Source organism: Solanum stenotomum, chromosome 8 (assembly GCF_019186545.1).
Source record: "Solanum stenotomum isolate F172 chromosome 8, ASM1918654v1, whole genome shotgun sequence".
Lineage (NCBI taxonomy): Eukaryota > Viridiplantae > Streptophyta > Magnoliopsida > Solanales > Solanaceae > Solanum > Solanum stenotomum.
Genome location: NC_064289.1, coordinates 19694037 through 19714903, shown reverse-complemented (window position 1 = coordinate 19714903; position 20867 = coordinate 19694037). Strand labels below are relative to the sequence as shown.

The window sequence follows — 20867 nt, the reverse complement described above, 5'->3', positions numbered from 1 at the left end:
TAAGGTATATACATGTGCGTTTGATTCCTTGAAAAAATTTGTACAAAATCAGCCTCAAATTTGTACAAAATCTCTCAAATTTAAGATATGAACTCCTAATATATCCAATATTTCAAAAGATCACCAATTTAAATCTACTGACAATTTTATAAATTCGTAACTTGAACTTAAGCTTCAAAACTTTTCCATGGCTACCAATAGTTTCATAATTCATCACGAGCCAATAACGATGACGCTTTGTCGGAGCAAAGGAAAAGAAGTACAACATCGTTGAATTTCGAGGGAAGGGGGAGAGGTGAATGCGGCTAATTTGGGGTTATAAGTTACTCCCTCCATTCACTTTTTCCTAAAAGAAATTTTTATTTTTAGTTGTCACTTTTGACATGCCACAAAAGACAATAATACTTTTCCATGTTTACCTTCAGCATTAAATACTCTTTCTTCAAATTATTTTTCAAGATATATTACTAAACATTAAGGATAGTTTGGTAAAGTACCTATATCAATAATCATTTTCTTAATGGATGTGCCAAGTCAAAATGTGACAAATAAAAGTGAACGAAGAAGTAATTTGTAAGGAGGAAAGAGAAAATTGACATTAATGATAGATACAATGGCTAAAATTAAGCCTAAAAGTAATATAACTAAAAGATAAATACTGTCCAGCCCACCCCACCACCCCAAACCACCACATACGCCACTCTTTTCAATTCCAATACTATAAATCCTAAACAATCTGCCCTAATTAACTCAAAAACAATCGCAAAACCAATCGAAATAATTCATGGAGAACCTACTATCACGTTTTCAATGGAGGAAAGGCAAGACTTTATGATTGAAGAGGGATTGCATCAAGCAGTGGTGTTTAAATTATCCCATGGTGCGCCAGATTTGAAGGTATTAAGGTCAATTTTACCGAAACATCTTGGTACCAAGGGCAACTGTTTAATTGGCTTACTTGCTCCAAGACAAATTTTGTTGAGATTTGATCAATATGAAGATTATGTACTAGCATTATCTCGCTCAGTTAATTATCTTCTCTACAATGGAGAGGAGCANGTTTGCATAATTGCGCTCCATAGCAAATTTTATGTTTGCTATGGAGCTTTTGATCTGTATAATTCGCTACAAACATTCAATTTTATACAAATTGTTCAGTTTTGTATAAATTCATTTATACATTGTCATTTGTATAATAAGATTTGTATTTGTATAATTATAAGTGTATAGAACGAAAATATATGTATTTGTATTTGTATATACATTTTCTCTCACGTTAACAAACAAAAACTCATATTATACATTTTATATCGAAATATATAAAATGACTAATTGTATACCGAAAATGACTAATTGTATATCGTATTATATGACAAAAAAAAAGGGGATGTTTGCTGTGAATTACAATTAAAATAAACTATGACTATAACATTTAATTTGAATTAATAGTTTGCTATTTCATACAATTTTGCTCTTTATTATACTATGTAATTTTTTTCCCTTAATTTAATAATGTTGGAACAAAATTCTGGGCCTGAGTATTGCAGCTTAGATCCAATGGGCCAATTACATACCGGATCAATCACTAATCCTTTCTAACTCCCAAAATCTCTCATCCTTGTTAAGATACAATTTCGCCGCGAAAAACCCTAGCTACTGAGAGAGGTTGACGATTCCATCTCCACAGCCATGGTTACTATCTTCAAACATTCACATTTTCGCTCTTTCTGTGTCAATTCAGATGCTTTTGTATATACCTCTGTGTCCTCATTGTTGTTTGCTTTACAGGCCGATGTTGAAACCGATGTGACAGCAGGACAGCCCAGAAAGAGGACGTTCAAGAAGTTTAGCTACAGAGGTGTCGATCTCGATTCTCTGCTCGACATGTCCACTGACGAGCTCGTAAAGCTCTTCAATGCTCGTCCTCGCAGAAGGTTTGTATAGACTCATAAGAGAAGATTAGCACAACCTTAGTTAATTTAAACATTTTCATTTTGACATGACGACTTTTAGTGTTACGCCCACCCTCTGCCGAATTGTGTACAAAAATGAATTGTTTGATACAAGTGTCTTTTAGTATATGATTCATAATTAGGTTGGTCTGTCAAAATTGTCTTCATTTATGACTTAAACACTGAGAGAGTGCAACTTCACTACTGATGTATTTTTATGTTACTGCATAATCAGATTATGTTTAGTATGATATGTACTCCCTTTGTTTCAATTTTTTTGTTGTGTTTTGACTTGCATATAATTTAAAGAAGTAAATAAGACTTTTGAATTTTGTTTTCTTAAATTAAAGATATGTCAAATGTATCGACATATGGAAAGTTGAGATTAAAGAGTTACCAAAATAAGGAAAGACACTTTCTTTTTTGAAACAAATTAAAAAGGAAAGTAGGACAAACAAATCGATATGGAGGAAGTATTAGCTTATGTGCACAGTTTCTTCAAATGTGTGGAGATATTTGTTGATGCTTCTTGCTAAGTGGTTTTTATTTGTTGTAGGTTCCAAAGAGGTTTGAAGAGGAAGCCAATGGCCTTGATCAAGAAGTTGCGTAAGGCGGTAGGCATATCAGTCCCTTTTCAGTTGCTTGTCACATGAATGGAATTTATTTTCATCTTACGTTTAGTGACCAACTTTTATATGTGTTATGATTGATATTACTGCTTAAGTAGTTGCTCTACACCCTTCTCGGCGTCTGGATATTTTGGAATGCTACATCATAGAATTTGATAAAGCTTAGGATAGTCATTCAGCTGCACATAAATGTATCTAGCTTTCTTTTGATGATCTGTGATAGCAAAGGTAGTCTTTTGCATGGTTGCCTTGCATTGATATGACAAATGGATTTCATGAAGAGATAATTACTTATGGTCTACATTTTATTGGACGGTCATGCATATTGTTTTTCCATTTCTTTTAAGTGTTTTGATTTATTATTTTTTCAATTTTTTTTCTTCTATTTTACATGTGATCATTTTACTTTGCTTACTTAGTTCTCTCTATGGGAAATTTGTCATCCCAAAAGCTTATGGTTGCGCACTATGCTAAGATTGGTCCTGGAGCTGTACCTTAATTTTGATTTACGGTGGAGTATGTATAATCTTTAAGTTCTGCTTAACAAAGACCTTTTTGTACTCAAATCAGCATACTCCACAATGTATGAATATCTCCACCAGATAATGAAACCCTCTATTCATCTCTTGGTGCAAATCAGTGAAACTTTTACATATCCAAAAAAGCCCAAGTTTATGGATAAGCAAAATACAACTGTGAAAAGATCGTATAAGGTATTGGCTGCCAGGTAAAACGTCTTTAGTGCAAATTCCTTATGCTGGAGTTTAAATAAAGGTTTGAACATATGTACTAACAGTTTGTTCAAAGAAGACTTCTGCTAGGCTGATTTTCCTTGGCATTCTCATTTATCTAGACGAAGGTTGGTTTCAGATAACAAGCAATCCAGTTTGATGTGAAAAGCTGTACTTGACAGATTTTGGTAGAGGGAAAAATCATTTTATCAAAAAATCATTTTTGTTTTCTGTTTTTGGTTGAATTTATTTACTTTTGTTAATCTTTGAACTTTAGACTTGTTCAATAGAACCTTAATTAGTTGCTCCTTTCGGCTCATTCTTCCCTGCAAATTATAATAGCTGAGGCTGAAATTTCTTCCAACTGAGTTACACCTGGATAGCATCATAAGGTTGAACAAGGAATCACCCCTGCTGGCACTTCTCCTGAAATTTTGCTCTGGCTGGTAGTCCAGCGAGATTTTATGTATAGTGCGAAACCGTGTCATAGTGTGTTTTAGTTGGGTTTTTGAGGATTTGTCTGCATTGCTTTTCCTGATTGCTGCCAAGTGAGGGCATGCCCTATATTTTCTTTCTCCTCATGTTTCAACTGAAATGACAGTTCCGTAGATTTATTTGTATTACTATCTTTATGTCTCTCCAGTCTTGTATGAGTTCCATTTGCATATATAATATGGTGTACTTTGTTTAGTCTGCTACCTTTTTCATTTGAGCATTTTAATGCAGAAACGTGAGGCTCCACAAGGTGAGAAGCCAGAGCCTGTCAAGACTCATCTGAGGAACATGATTATTGTTCCTGAGATGATTGGAAGTGCCATTGGGATTTACAATGGGAAGACATTCAATCAGATCGAGGTCAAGCCTGAGATGATTGGCCACTATCTGGCTGAGTTCTCAATCTCATACAAGCCTGTCAAGCATGGAAGACCCGGTATTGGTGCTACTCACTCATCAAGGTTCATTCCTCTGAAGTAATATGGGATGTTAGGTTATCTTGTGCTGTCTTTTGCTACAATTTTGAAGGTCCTCGATTATCAAATATTTAAGTTTGGAATAGCTGTGGTCAGCTGATAAATATCATTTTATTTGTTTGTCACAACATTGTTGTCTCTTAGACTTATTCTTTTTAAATGTTCAAATCAAGAGGGCATTTTGATGCTCAAGTTCTCTCTCCTGATTTCATAGCACTTTCAAGTATTTTCCAGATTTCTTAGCAGTTGAATTATGGTGTTGTGCGAGAACTTTCTGCAATATTTTCCCCGTTTGTGAATATCTCTAAGGTTGTGTGTCCGATTTACCAAGGGAGCAAAAGAATGTGGGAGCTCGTAGGGAGAGATTAAAACAAAAAAACTGGTGCGTCCTGGGACATGTTGTGGCTGACCTACTGGCCAGTTGCTCTGTGCCTAGCTGTGAAGTTTGATTGATGAAGTTTAAGATGTGGAATTAAAACGTCCTAAAGGTTCCGAAATTTTACAGTACAATCTAAAATGGATGTGTTCTGAACTGTTAGGGACCTGTTTGGCCACGAGAATTATTCGACTTATTTTTTTTTTGGATTTTTTCACTTTATTTGAAAATCAGCAGTTGGCCATGAAAATTTCAGACACAACGTGAAGTTGTATTTGGAACCCAAAGTTTTGTTTCAACTTTTTTCACTTTTAACTATCTTTTCTTTTTACAAATGTTTACCCTATTTAAAAAAAAAAGAAAAAGAAAAGTAAAAATGACCCCATTTAAACAATAGTTTTGATGTTCTACTTCTTATCTCTTCTTTGATTAGATGGAGGCTTTCATCAATTCATTGAGTTGAACAAACTTGTATTAGATTTGTATGGTGGGGGAATTTTGCATTTCTTGATATTTTTCTTCTGGTTCCTTTTGGTGCTCCATACTTAAATTAAGGTGCGACTAAGTTTGAATTTACTCCAAAAAGTTTTACATAGGATATAAAGTGTTTCCAAACAAAGATAATTTTGTATTGAACTTGTGGATGAATGGTTGAGCAATAGTTTAGAAGATAATTCTATCTGGATACTTTTTGTCAAAGATTATCTTTGAGAAAATATAAAAAGGAAATATGACAATTTATTGAGTTGGGGACAGATGTTGAGACATGTCTTCAATTTGCTGGATTTGTCGTGATTTTTTCCCCTTTCTTTAGTTTGATTTTTATCTTCTAAGAAAGTGATTATAATTCATGCGCACTTTGGTTAAAGTGCATATAACCGATTCGACTCTTGTCTAAAATAGGCGTTTGATCATATAATTCGGGATCAATCGGTGTTGGTAGAGTTATTAGAAGTAAACAAGGACATATAATTAAGGATTGTGGTGGAGTGGAAAGTACTTCTTTATCCTCAATTAGAGGTTCTCTGGGTTACAAAGTCGCCTTTGTTAGGAAACGTTTCAGAAAAGAAAAAAAATGAAGTTATGTAATCGATTCTAAATTACTCAATTGAATGGGTCATGTACATTGAAAGGAGATTATTGAAGATATTCAATGACAGACGGCAAGTTTTGATACATAGAGTATTTAACATTGCTTTAGAGGAAGACAATTAGGAATCTATAATTTTGATGTTCCTTGACTTCTTGTTCAGGCCAGATGAGGTATTGTTTTTTTTTCTTCTATTTTTTTCACTTCATTTTTTAAAAACTTTTACTGTATTTTCTTTTTTCAAGTAAAGTACATTCAAACAATCAAACTATTACTTGCAAAAAATATATAATCAAACACAACTTCATTTTCAACTCCTAACTTCAAAATTTTCAAATAAAGTGATTTTTTTGTTTGTAATAATAATATATAATAGCCCGTATATGAGATCTGATCTATGATATTATATAACTATCGTCTAATTTGAAATGTTTTTCTTTTAGAGCAGATGATTTTATTATGTTTCAAACAAATTAATCAAGTTGGATAATTTTACTAATTTTTAAAAATTGAAGGGTATAAACCCCATTTTCTTAAAAAATATTTGATTTCAAAAGATTTCTTACAAAAAATTATAATCAAATACAACTCAATCCAATTGAAGGTGTAATATGTTTTGGTGTCAATGGCATGTGCTATGCTGGGAAGGTGTCTAATGAGCTAGACTATGAGTGAAAATTTGACATTAATAATTTGTATTGAAAAATCTTAAATACTGCCTAAGTATTACTTGAATAGAACATACGTGACCAAATTAAAGTGGAACAAAGACAATAGTTAGTTATTCTATATCGCTCTCAACCTGAAGAGATGATTCGTACCATATTTAAAAAAATAATTAGTTATTATTTATTACTATGACTAATTAAACATATTATTTTTTCCTCTCTTGGTGGGGGGTGGGTGGGTGAATGGAGGGCTTTCTTGGAGTCTTCTACCAGACAATGTTGCATGTGCAAAGGTCCTTCACCAAAAATATATATATTACTCCCCTACTATATGTGAATGCACACATACATATAATATAATAGGTAGCTAGTAATATATTGAACGAAATTTGTATGTACACGTAGCTGCAAATCAAAGAATATCTCACATTCATAAAATCACAAAAATACTTCAAAGGCAAGTATTGGAATAAGATCTTCTACTATCATTGAGATCTTTTTGTAATTTTTAAATAGGATTTTGAAAATCTTACCAAATCTAACCAATTTCAAAGAAAAATCGATACCAATTACATGGCTTACAAATATCTACTATAATTTTAATCACACATAATAGATTAATGAAATTATAAGAAGTTATAATAATTCTTTTAACTGACTGAACTGAATTATTGACTCTCGGAAAGCTAGCTGAGTCAAGAGACCTCTAATCGCGAATCAATCATATGATTAGAAACGAATCCAGATGGCTTACTTGAGAAATATGGTTTATTTCATCTAATTATTACTTATATTTTCGATATTTGTGTCTTAGCTTGCTTCTATCCTTTTAGGACTACTTCAATTTCAATTCTAGTTTTTGTTTGATCGTCACTGCTTTCAGATCTCTATGTATGTAAATAAATTTCTTTGGTACTATATACCATAACATAAGGAAAAAGTGAAAGTGAGATTTTTTTTTTTTTGTATAAACAAGAAGGTGGTCCTTTTAATGTTTAGTAAATGAATATTATATTCAAATCCGATTTTCACTGTCCAATGATTATAATTATTTTTATTTGTGGTACATATATAATTCTTTCCTAATGTCTGATCCAAGAAAAGTATAATATAGCAATATCAGTGAGTAGTTAATACTTAATTTGTTCACATATATGTGCTTGTGTAATATTTCTACGATATCATTATGGCCAAGTAATTATAAAAAATGTTCTTGCCCTAATCATTAATTTGGATAATCCTCGTTTGTGGCATTTAGGAAAGTATTCCAACGTCGAAGTATACAAATATTTAATTTTAATAGCGTCATTTAATTTAAGAATAATTTCAGAGATCTTCCTTGAGATTTTGACTGATAACACATTCCTTCCTTGTGGTATCAAATATTACATATACCTCCCTTCTTCTTTGATAACAAGTGTAACAAAACTAATTTATAACTTAAAATGGACAAATTTACCCTTAATGTTCCAACTTTCTTTAAAAACAAAATATAATAAATTAACTTTAACTATTATTAAAAAGGCTACACCTTTTGATATTTTAGGTCACACTTTTCTGGGGTGGCAAAAAGCCTAAAATATTGTAGTGACTTATTTTAATTTGCTCGCTCTTTTTTTCCCCCCTTCAAAATTACTCCATTAGAGAAGATTGATAATCTTAAATTTACAATTGATAAACTAAAGTCTAATCGACGAGGCAGTAAATAATCAGTTAGAGTAGGATAGTAAAGTCAAACTCATGATATTGCAAGAACAAATTATTTTGCTTTTAAGACTATAATAAATGAGAATAACAAGACAGATCTATTACTTTGTTCTCTTTATAACGTTATCAAATTTTGTATATATATATATATAGAGCAACTTTCACATATAGCAAACATAAAATTTATATTTGTATGCTATAGCAGAGTTTGCATAATTGCGCTCCATAACAAATATATGTATGTATAATTCGCTATACATATACAAAAAAAATAGTTGTATAATTCGCTATACATATACAAAGAAAGCAGTTGTATAATTCGCTATACATATACAAAAGAAAACAGTTGTATACAAAAGATCAATTGTATAATCTGTGTATGTATACAACGAGAAAGAGAGAAAGGCAAAAGAAAACTGGGCAGGGAAATATTTGTATTGTATAATTATAAGTGTATAGGACGAAGATATATGCATTTGCATGTGTATATACAATTTTCTCTCGCTTTATACAAACAGAAGCGCAATTTATACATTTCGTTTTTATTTGTATAAGCGAGAAAGGCGAGCGAGATCTGGGAGAGGGGAGAAAGGGGAACGAAAATATATGTATATGCATAATTTCCTCTCGCTTTATACAAACACAAACGCATTTTATACATTTGTGTTTGCATAAAAGCGAGAGAAGCGAGCGAGACTGCCACCAAACGAGAGTGGCGAGCGAGATTCCACCGGGGAGAGTGGCGAAAATAGCAATAGTTTGCTATAGGGTACAATTAAATCAAAGTATATTTATAGCATTTAATTTGAATTAATAGTTTGCTATTATGTACAATTATCCCTATATATATATATATATATATATATTTTGAAGGCCCATTAACGGGCCCAATATAATTAATTGTTTTTTCAATTTTAATTTAATTTTATTTTACCTAAATTCACATCTTATTTTATTATAATTTCTAAAATTTCCTACCATTTAAAAAAATTACGAAAATTCCCTCTCAGATACATCCCTATCCTCTGTAAGATACATCACTATCTCCTCTCAGATTCATCTCTATCCTCTCTCAAATACATTTTATCCCCTCTTGAATACATCCCCTATCCTCTCTTGGACATCTCTCCCTTCTCGGATACATCCATATTCCCTCTCGAATACACCCCTCCCCTCTCGGATTCATCCGTGAGCTATGTGTCTGCAAGTTTCCTGAATAACAATGTATCACGATCGATGTATCCGCATGTCTGCTGATGTATCTGAAAATTTTTAATTCTAAGAATTTTTTGTAATTTGAAAAAGAGTAGGGATATAATGTAATTAACACTTAACACTATGAAAATTTATGTAATTTTTACTTTAATTTATGTGACATATTTTTCTTTGTAATCAATTTCAAAAGAATGATGCATGTATTAATATATTTAATAACATTTTGACTTTAAAATATTCATTTTATTTTTAGTAAGATGATTTATAGTCATATGAACATCTATGGTTTGTTTTAGACCATGAGTTTTAAAAGTGTTTCTTTTTAAAAAAAAACTTCATGTTAAGTCAAATAAACATTACATAAATTGAAATGGAGTGAGTACAAACTTTAGATCAGTTTTTATATTTATAAATTTAAGTTTTTGTAACTATTTTGCCTTTTTAACAAAATTTAAAATGAAAATACTAAAGCTTTTTCACAATTATTTTTTATAGTATTTTTTTTATCAATACTCTGTCGATAATAACCAAAATTTTAATATAAATAAGGTAATGAAGTAACTTAATTTTGAAATTCAAATATTGATATCAATTTAGAAAACATTTATTTTTAAGTTGTAAAACATTCATAATCTAATATTTAATATGCTCCCTACTCTCGACGAATGACACTAATCTATATATAATATAAAGCTAAATGTAAAAAAGGTGACATGAAACCTCTCTAAGGCCTCCATTACTAATTATCATTTTTCTCATTTTTTTGACTTTTTTTTCTCTATTTTATCTTATTTTTTAATTAAAGAATTAATCATATTCTATGTAGTAATCATATTAATTTAGTGTCTAATTATTACATTAATTGCTAATTATTATATATATTATATTAAAGAATGGAAAAGGTCACTAACTGAAATCAATAAAGCCCAAAAAAACAACCTTTTTCCGTTATTACCCCAACTAATCAATTCATAAAATCTTTTATTGCCCTTTTCTTATTCATCCTTTTTTTTTCTCCTCACTACATTTTGTGCCTTTTTCATTATTTTCTTGCCTTAATATTTTGCAAAAATTAGCTATAATTTTATTTATTTTGTTCACCATTTAACCATTAATCGCTTTTTTCTAATACCTTTCTCCATTCCTTCTTAAAGATATTACTAAATTACAATTAAGACATTAATATCAATATAAGTTACAATTTAAATGACTACTATATTACTCTTTTAATTTATATCATTCAATAAAGTTACAAATTTATTGATTATTATAATTACTAGAGCATATCATCTTCACCAACAATAAGAATTTCTTCTTCTTCTTTCTTCATTTTATTTATACTAAAGTACATCACTTTGTTTACGGCTAATTTTATTATATATAGATTATTTGTCACTAACTTCTATTATTTAAAGTGTAGAAGATAAGATGAGCATATGGCAATTTTGGGATTCCAAATTCAAATTCAATTTTGATAAGTACTATATATAATTTATGTTACTCTTCTCATTTTAGTTTGTTTGATGTCTCTTATTTATAGTGTTCTTTCTTATTATTTTTTTTCATTTGTGTTGTTTTTTTCCCCTCATTATTATTGATTTTACTACACTTATTATTCCATGCATTTTTTTTGTGAATAAGTTTTATTGTTTATAATGGAAGATGCATATGATAATATTTAGGGATTTAAGTTTAAGTTTGATGAACAAATTGTTGGGTTCTGAAGGGTGATTAGGGCGTCATGCGGAAGCTTATAATTTGCAAATCATATGACGATAAATTAGACGACACATAAAATTATACTAAAAGAAATATATTATTGTAGGATATGACCAATTGGCCTACATAATTAAAAACTAATCAAAAGCATAGAAACTATAGAGAGAAAATCTCCCCATAAACAAAACTCTCTAAACGACTACATTGTGGATGTTATTGTTATTGTGTTAGAAGAAACAAACCTATATTTATAGAGTTCTAAAACCTTTCCTACTAGAAAAGGAGTCCTAAAAGGAGAGAATAAACCAAATATAAAATAATATTATATTTTCCTTTCAAGAAAAGTAAAAACATTTATGGTAATGTTTTGTTTTTTTCTTTAAGGAAAAATAAATCTTAAATTATGGTAAGAAAATCAGGGCAAAACCCTAACACAAATCAGTAAAGAATCCCCTCAATTACTAATTTGTCCATTAATCTTCAGTGGTATATTGGATGTTGGTTATGTCGACAAATTAAATATTAGAGGAAAGGATCATCTTCCTTGGTACTTCTACAAAGATTCTTTTATTTATTAATTAATTTTAATTTATCCTTATACTAATTTTTTGAAAAAAATTTCAGGTAAATTGTTTTTAACCTTGAAGGCTTAAATCGTTTAGTTCATAGACCTTCAAGATTTTTTTTATTGATTCAACATTGTATATGTTTTTTTTCCTTCACAAAAAATGAATTTAATTTTTGTGTTGTTATATTAAGTTGAGAATAATAAAATTAATTTGAGAATTCAAGAATTCCAGATTTTTTGTTTATGTTTACCTTTTAGAATAATTTAGAAATATTAACTAACATATAGCTAAAGTTAAAGGAATATTAATTTATACATATAATACTTTGAGTTTAATTTATTTGAATACTTTATAGTATTTATGTAATTGAGGTTATGTATTTCTCAATCTATTCATTTTATATAAATAAAATATGTCGTATATTATAATTGTAGTAAAAATTAGTCAAGATAAAAAGTGATTTATAAATATTTTATAAGCTAAGATTAGTGAAAGGTGAAAAAAAAGGTTGATTCATTATTAAAAAGAAGAATAGCAACTTTCATAAAATATTAAAAGGAAAAAAAATAAGTATGAAGAGACTATCATATTTGTATGAAAGAGTAATTATTTAAAATTGTAATTGATCCTACTCAAATCTCAACAAATATTTTAGAACTATTTTTATTTGATGATCAAGGAGATAATATTGTTTAATGTTTTGAGCTTTCTAAATTTGATTTAATATTTGTATTTGCGAGAAAGATGCAAACAAAAAAAAATGTGTACAAACAATGGAAGATAGATTTGAAAAAAGTCATACAAAATTATAAAAGTAAGATCGATCACTAACTAAAGTTTTCATCAACAAAAAAACTCTTGAGAAACATTAGAATATATTTTATGATGTATTTTAATTTATTGACATGTGATCTTCATAATCTAAAATAAATAATATATATAGAAAAGGAAGCTGATCAATTATAATTATCAATATAATTCTATATCATAAAAAATATAAAGAAAAGTTAACTAACAGAAAATTTTAATTTTTGAATTTTCCCTTAAAATTAGTTGAAGCAAAAAAATGAACTAACTTAATTATTTTAAAGGAAAAATACTGAAAATATTAAATAGGCAAAAATAAATAATTGAAAAGGGATGTGGAAAAATGCGGCACCGATAATCATTTTGAAATGTAACTAAAAAAGAGATAGAATTACATAAATACAATAAAATTATCCAAATGAAAAATAATAGGAACAAAAATAGAACAAGAAACTCATATAAACAAAAAAAAAAAAAAGTAAAAGAGAGAAATTTCAAAATGTCAACTGTCAAGAATGAAACATATATAATCAATTAATTTGTTTTTTTTTCTTAATTAAGTTCCTGAAATTGTGATTTGTTTAGAAAGGTTTAAATTGTCAGATTTGATTGCATCAATGTCTTACTATTCTTGTCACATTTATATCTATAGTAAAGTTAGATATAGATAAAGTGGTGTGGTCACTTTTTATGATCTAGAAAGTCATTTATTTATTTATTTTCATTAATTAATATAACCAATAATTAAAAGAATCTATTATATTTATTACATCTAATTATATATCTCATGAGTTATAAAAAAAACCTTTATCGTTTTGCATCCTCTATTTATTAATATGTCTCATCAATTCTTTTTACGTAATTTTTACATTACATATATTTTAGCTAGAAGAGTGATGTAACACTTCTCTTTTCCCAAAAATAGAATTTATTTATTTATTTTTATTATTTTATTTTTTACTTTTGATCTCATTTTTATCAATAATTAATCAGATAAATTTTTTTTTATAAAATAATTCAAAAAAATGATTTTTATTGTTACATATAATCATTATCCACAATTATACAAAGAAACGTGTCTATGACCTTACAATGGAAGTTAAAACGGACAACACCCCTCAATACCTACACTTTTAATGAAACTATTGACATGTATTGGTATCAATAATCTTGCAAATAGTATGTGACTTCTTAACTTTCGAAGCTAATGATTCAACAAGTTAATTTGTAGATATCACTGTTCAAATACTATACTTATTGAGAGTATGATAAATAAAATTCTTTTGATATATTACTACTATTCATATTTCTAATTTGAATTCTTGAATGAATGTAAATTTAATATGAGCTCGATACATACTAGAGTTCACTTATAAGTTGCAATGCATTGGAGTCAAGTAGGCGCAGGAGAAAATAAACAATTGTGATGTAATGTGCTTATGATGTTCTTCAATTCTGAAAGGACTTGCGATTTCACTTCTTTGTATAATTTAATACGATTTCTTTTGTAAGTTTTATTCTTTGTGAAGCCTTATGTACAAAACATATTTTTTTAGACATTTTATGTCTTAACCATATATTTTAAAGGATAAGATTCTTTAAGAGCAATATTTTATTAAGAATAAAATATGTTTATGTATTTATCAAGAAAAAAAGTTTTGTTTAACTATGGATGGTTTCAGAAAAAGTAGAGGCAACCACAGAATGATTAGAGGGGTGATTACACTGGAAATGGACATCTTTAACACTAATTTAATTGAGTAAACATAATGTATAATTTTACCTTTATAGGTTGATATCATAAAAAAATAACTCTGCATTTTAAAAGAACAAAAAACAATTGTTAAAAAAAATGTTTTCGTAAAAAATATATATTAAATATATTTACATTTTTAAGCATATAAGCTTATATATATTTCAAAATAAATGAAAGGAAAACTTATGTATAGATACACATATAGATGAAGAGTTCAACTTATTAAATCAAACTTACCTTTTTTAATTAAAATAAGGGAGAAAATGGTCAAATAACCCCCTAACCTATTAGTCAATTCTCAACTAGACACCAATATTTTACGGGGGTCCTATTACCCCTTAGATCTTTAATTTTGATATTTTGTAGCCCTTAAACACTGGCATGTCCAAGAAAGTGAATACACTTTCCTTAGGAGCGTAGATACTTATCTAAAGCATATAATCTGCATTTTAAGTCCACGTGTAAGATGAAATCAACCTAAAATTAAGGCTGCCAGTTGTAGCTTGCATTTTTTTGCCATTTTCTCGAAAAAAATCTTCTTTCTTCTTTCTCTTTTCTGCCATTTTCAAAGCTTGAGTTTTATCATCTTCCATTTCAAAGCTTACAATGGTATCTTCCATTTGAAAGCTTGATGTTGTGGGGTTCGTAATCCTCTCTAATGCTCTCCAATTTCAAATTTAGTGTTCGAAATTTTTCTCGCCTATCAAAATTATAAATTTTTTGGGTACCGAGATTCATCGATAAGGTTTGAAATTTCTTCTCCTTGTCGATGTCCATAATATAAGTTAATTCCCTCTTCACTCATAAATTCCATCACTAAATCTACCCCTCAAGATTTAAAAAATTGTCAATTTTTACTCATTTGGGTCACTATAAATACGTGTTCTTCCGCTAATAGAATAAGCTAAGCAAAAATGAATGTTTGAAAAATTTAATTCTTGAAATGGTAAAAAGTGAAGTACTAAGAAAAATCATTTCTGAATGTACAAAAATTACTTGTCATTGGAGTTGTATAAGAAAGATTGATACACAATTGAATCATACATACTATTGGTTAGTTTGAAATTAGAAATTTCATTCTAACTTAAAAGAGAAAAGTAAAGGAAGTGGCTCACTGGATTTGAAAATATGAAGAAAAATAAAAGTGATAGAAGTGGGCCCCGCGCATGTATACAAACATGTGTATATATCTGGTTAATGACAAAAGATCAGCGTTTAAGGATTACAAAATATCGAAAATAAAAGGTTCAGGGGGATAATAGGACCCCCGTAAAGTATTAGTGTGTAGTTGAGAATTGGCTAATATGTTAGGGGGTCATTTGGCCATTTTCTCTAAAATAAGGTGAACAATTTTAGTGATGTAGCTTTTTTTTCCAGAAGACCTACGATTCTTAAGCGATTTAAAATGCCAAAATATATAAAACATAAGTACTAATAACAAACTAAATTAAGAATGAAATTTGATATATTTGAATTAAACATTACAAAGAATTTTTAGAATATTTTTAACACTCAATTATTCTAAAAATTAATTATTTGACGAATTTAGCGAATTATTTCTAATCGCGTGAAGCGCGGTTAAGTTCACTAGTTTATCATAATCCAAGATTGCAAGAAGTAGAAATCAAGCTATTAGTCTATTATATGAAGGTCAATCCGTAGTTTATCTATTGTGGAAGTTTCGTAAGTATATGATATATAATTCTATGTCAAATTAATTTTTGATCCCATATATTTATACTATTTCAAAATTTATCCCGTTTATTGGTTATGTGTTTCTTAAACTATATTTATGCAGTCATTATTTTGTCTTTTTTTTTTTTAATTCTTACATTACCAACTCTATTTTTTTTTAAATCTCTTTAGAATTGTGATATTTTTGTTTTCTTATTTAAGTCACAATTTTTAAGATAAAATAAGTTAAATAAAACTATATGAATACTTATGTTTAGAAAACATTATATATAATTTAAAAGGAAATTACATGCATGGAAGATTGTAGGATTATACTGAATATATTGTAGTAGTAATAAACATAGATGAACGATTCGAATTGTCAAGAGTATAAATGTATAAATATTTTTCAGATTATTATAATCAAACAAATACAAATTGATTTTTAAAAATAAAATAAAATGAATTTGTGGGGCCACACATGAAACAAAACTTTTTGTGACTCTTGAAAAGGAAAATTGGATTCTCCTAGAAAATTATTTTGACCATTAATTATACACTTATAAATTTATAACTTTGCCCATAAATAATGTTTAAAATTACATAATTGCCATTGGTCGTCCTAATCATGGCTCTTCTATATAATAGAAATAAAGTCAGTTTGGGATCTCCAATGACAAGTGAACATGCATTTTCGGGTCCAGAACAAACAAAAGAAGGGAAAGACGGATGGTTGAGACAATGTTTCGTTTTCACTAGAGTATGGAGCTTCAAATTAAAGAACTATGTTTCATGTGGGAGGACGAAAACTAAGGAAGGTTGGTTCTAAGAGCGGCAAACAAGATAAATAAGGTGTGTAAGACAAGGCCAAAGAAGGTAGCATAGAAGAGATACCTCATTTATTATAAGATAGGTCCCCACGTCCTTTCTTAAGAGATGGAGCAATCGTCACTCGACAACTCAAAGCTGACCTATATAACCCACGTACTTGCCTACTCGTCTATTACCGGCGCCTATTTGTATCCAACTACAATCTATTCCCTTATAAAAGAAAAAAGGGTCCTCGACCAATCCTCAATCGACAACAACGTAACTCTGGCATTCTAGCAAAGTAAAATCTCTTCCCCTATCACTTGATTGATCTGATCAGACACTTGCTCTTCCCAACTTTTATATATATAGACAACCAATAGCATTGTACTAATGTTTCGTGACTTTCATTTTAGCATCTATTTTTGTTATTTAATTTTGTGTTTTTGCTTTTGCTTTTAGTTTTTTACTTTCTGGAGAAAAGAACAAAAAAGTAACTTGAAATTGACGTGGAAAGGATAAATTTGTCAATTCTAGATTATTAAATAGTTTTGTTACACCTATTATCAAAGAAGGGAGGTATATGTAATTTTTGAAAAATGAGGAATGGGTTATAAATCGAAATTTAGGACCGATGAGGTTTTTGAAATTATTCCTATAATTTATTTTTGCGCTTATACCGACGATACAAAATTCAAACCCACTTAATGTTCCATCCCTTATATGTACCAGCCAAAATAGAATTATTTAATTATAATGGAAATTGCACTAAATAAACAAAACATTAAATAATTGACGGGGAATCTCCATCAACATGCACATGACCTTGTTCCCTAAAAAACATAGACTTCATGATAATAAATAATTCCATAAAATAATTATTGATTATTATAAATAAAAAGATGAATAAATTAAAATAATCAAAATGCATGATACTAAAATTTTGGTTACTCGAAAAAGAAGAAGAGGAAACAACATTTAAATGAAGGAATAAAACACTCAACCACTAAGACAGCGATGACAAGAGCAACAAACCAAATTAACAACAATAACAACATATCGTAATTCTACATTTGAAAGATTATTCAAAAATTAAATAGTTAAAACAAATATAATAATAAAAATTCATACTGAAAATATATAATGAAGAAGAGAATAACAACAACGATAATCGAAACAGAAACAAGCAAAAGGAAAATAAAATAATAAAAGTTGAGGGACAATAATTAAACAAAGCCTATTAGAAATAAACAAGCAAGACTAGTATTTTTTTGTTTATTGCTTCTTGTCCAATTACAAATGTCCAAAGATAATTATCTATATATTTATATACTACTAACTATCAAATAAAAATACAGACACCATGGAAATTGATTGCTTCATTCTTCATCAACATTTTTGAGTCTCCATATATGAGTTGCTGAAGTAATTGCTCAGCTCCTGTTCTTGCATTTCTCCATGGCTCTTGGTGCTGAAATTCAAGAAAATATTAATTAGGGAAAATCGAGAAAATACTTCACCCTATCTCAAATATTAATCATTTTGATAAATCAAATTTGTTTCCAAATATTTGAAGTATATATAGGATAGTTGAGACAAATAGTTGTATAACTAAGGCTATTTATAAATATTATTTTTCACAAGGAAATATATATGTAGACAATTTTTAAAAAGAGATACTATTATAAACGGGAGGTAAAAAGAAAGGAAATACTCCTACCAAGTCCAATGGCTTCTGATCCTTTCATTATGCGTAAACGCTTGCATGAATCAACAAACATCCTGTAACAAATCATAATGTCACAAAAATTAGTCATAGTCATAAATCATAATTTACTTAATTAGTAGGATGAAAGATTGAAAGTTAAAAGTTATAATCATCTATCGTTCACTATCTATAATAGATTAATTTACGTTACAACAATTTAAGTTTGCATATCTCCGATTCGTGAACTTAGATAAATATTGATAAAATTGTAAACTTACTGCCAAGGTACATCTCCAACAAGCATCCAGTCCCCATCCTTATCTTCATAGGTAGGTACATAGTCAGAACTATTGAGGACATCCATCAGTTTCCTCTCATTCATAAAATCTATCATTCCTTGGGACCCATAATTACCTGCATATATACATACAATTAATTAACAACCTACCTACCTAGCTATCTAGTGGAATTAATTATTACTAGTAAAAGTAAAAATAAAATAAAATGTATCACTATATTCAAAGGCTAGGCTGTAATATCACACATATGATCATCATACTAACATCTAACTTTTCCCTTTATTTTTTTCTTTTGAAAATGCATCAATTTATAGCCTAGCTAGCAATTAGTGGACATTATCAGAATAGAATTTTTTTTTTTTGTTATTTGGAATCTTCACATATGCTATTTTCTTCAAAAAGTTTACATGCATTTAGGATTTAACAAATTCTATCGAATTCAAACCTGATACCTTTAATTAAGAACAAGGGGAGGGTATAACTTATACCACCTACTATAACTATTTCAGTATATTTAATATGTTAGTATTATTGTACGTTGAGTAACTCATAATAACCTAGTGATGATAAATAATTATATACTGTCACTGCATAAAAGTTAAACGGAATAGAAAATTATAGACGTACCCATAGTAAAGGAGCTAAACATCTTGGTCAAAGAATCAGAGAGTTGTTGGTAACTTTTGTACATCTTTAAATCTACCTTACGAAGGTAAGGTGCACCATCCATGGAGACCTTCACAAATGCTATTGTTTTTTCTCCCTTCTCACTAATTTCTACATTATTGTTCCCTTTTTGACACATTATGTTCTTTCTGAATGATCTTACTGGTGGCCACCCCACCACTTGAGCCCTGCAATTTAAAATAATAAATTTTAAGTCACTGTTCATGGAAATTGTGTTTGCTTTTCGATGTTTAGTTAAACTATTACCCTCATTACAGAAAGGAGGAGGAATTAGTTTGAAAATTCATCGCTAATCTGTTGTAGCAAACGAATTAATGATGAATTTCTTTTGTTTTATAGGAGTAATTAATATAATTTCTGTCTTTTTTTTAAATTTATTTAATTTAATTTCTTATTTATTCTTTTAATAAAAAAGAATGTCCTATTTGTATATATAGTTAGTAAGAAAATTTACATTTAATTTAAAATAACAAGATTCAAATTCTTGGTTAAATTTTTAAATTATTTGTCTGGTCAACTAAGGCGCATAAAATGAAACAAAGAGATTGTATCCAATAATATAATTGAATCCATAACTTTTAAGTACTTAGAGCTGAATTAAAATTGTATCTAAGTAATGTAAAGAGGAAAAAAGACTCACTTAGTTGGTGGCTTGAGATTGGAAGAAGTATTGTTGATGTTGATAGAAGGATTATCGAGGTTGAGTTTGAGATCAACAGTTTGAGAAAATCCTCTTTTCTTAATATTGTGATCTCCTCCAACACCAGGCATCCCCAAACATAACTCAGTTTCCTTGAGATTCAAGTCCATTACTTGTTTTTCTTCTCTACTATACAAAATAAATAATGATACTATATGGAAATTGAAGAGAGAGATATGTACTCACACAAAGTTTTGGAATTAATAATGTATAGATAGTGCTACCAAAATAAGGGGTGCATGAATATTTATTTCAATTTTGTTATGAAGTTCCAACGTATGGACCTCTGACACGTGGATGTTGATCAACTTGGGGTATTACTTACAAGGCATGTTATGAAAAGAAGAGTTAAATTGTTTTGTTGGAAATTATAAGTTAGAGTACTTGTTTGAGATAAGTGGTTTTGGGTAATGCTAAATTACCAGAAAATTTTAAAAAGTGTATAATATTTTTTTTATTTTAAAATAAAGTGATCTTTTTTCTATTTTTTTAATTAAAAAATATGAAAATTAAAAGGATAAAAATGTTCAAAAAGGTAAAATACCATTCTGGCCAAAAGGATTTTTTCAGTTATTTTATCATGTTGTTTCATTCAATAATAGTTGTTCACTGTACTATTTTGGGATGTTTAATAATAACTGTCCACTTTATGAAATCAATGGATAATTTTACACTTGATTTCTAATTTACCCTTATCATTAATTATAGTCATTTCCCTATTACATTTATCAAGACATTGTATTTATTATATTCAAAGAATGATATAGTAAAATTACCCTTCTATTTATAATTTCTTAAG

The 20867-nt window shown here is 28.9% G+C and overlaps 2 protein-coding genes across 2 annotated transcripts; one reads left to right on the top strand and one right to left on the bottom strand.

Annotated features, from left to right (window-relative positions):
• Positions 1-1560: 1560 nt before the first annotated feature.
• Positions 1561-4489, top strand: LOC125874629 (40S ribosomal protein S15-like). The gene is made up of 4 exons (XM_049555594.1): positions 1561-1692; positions 1789-1934; positions 2509-2566; positions 4039-4489. The coding sequence occupies exons 1-4, from the start codon at positions 1690-1692 to the stop codon at positions 4285-4287; spliced, it is 456 nt and encodes a 151-aa protein (XP_049411551.1). The 5' UTR covers positions 1561-1689; the 3' UTR covers positions 4288-4489.
• A 13359-nt stretch (positions 4490-17848) lies between these two features.
• Positions 17849-20290, bottom strand: LOC125874987 (auxin-responsive protein IAA14-like). Its single transcript, XM_049556037.1, has 5 exons — positions 20009-20290; positions 19309-19535; positions 18661-18796; positions 18395-18456; positions 17849-18145 (listed from the first exon to the last, which is right to left on the bottom strand). Exons 1-5 carry the CDS (start codon positions 20176-20178, stop codon positions 18108-18110), a joined length of 633 nt encoding a protein of 210 aa, XP_049411994.1. The 5' UTR covers positions 20179-20290; the 3' UTR covers positions 17849-18107.
• Positions 20291-20867: the final 577 nt, after the last annotated feature.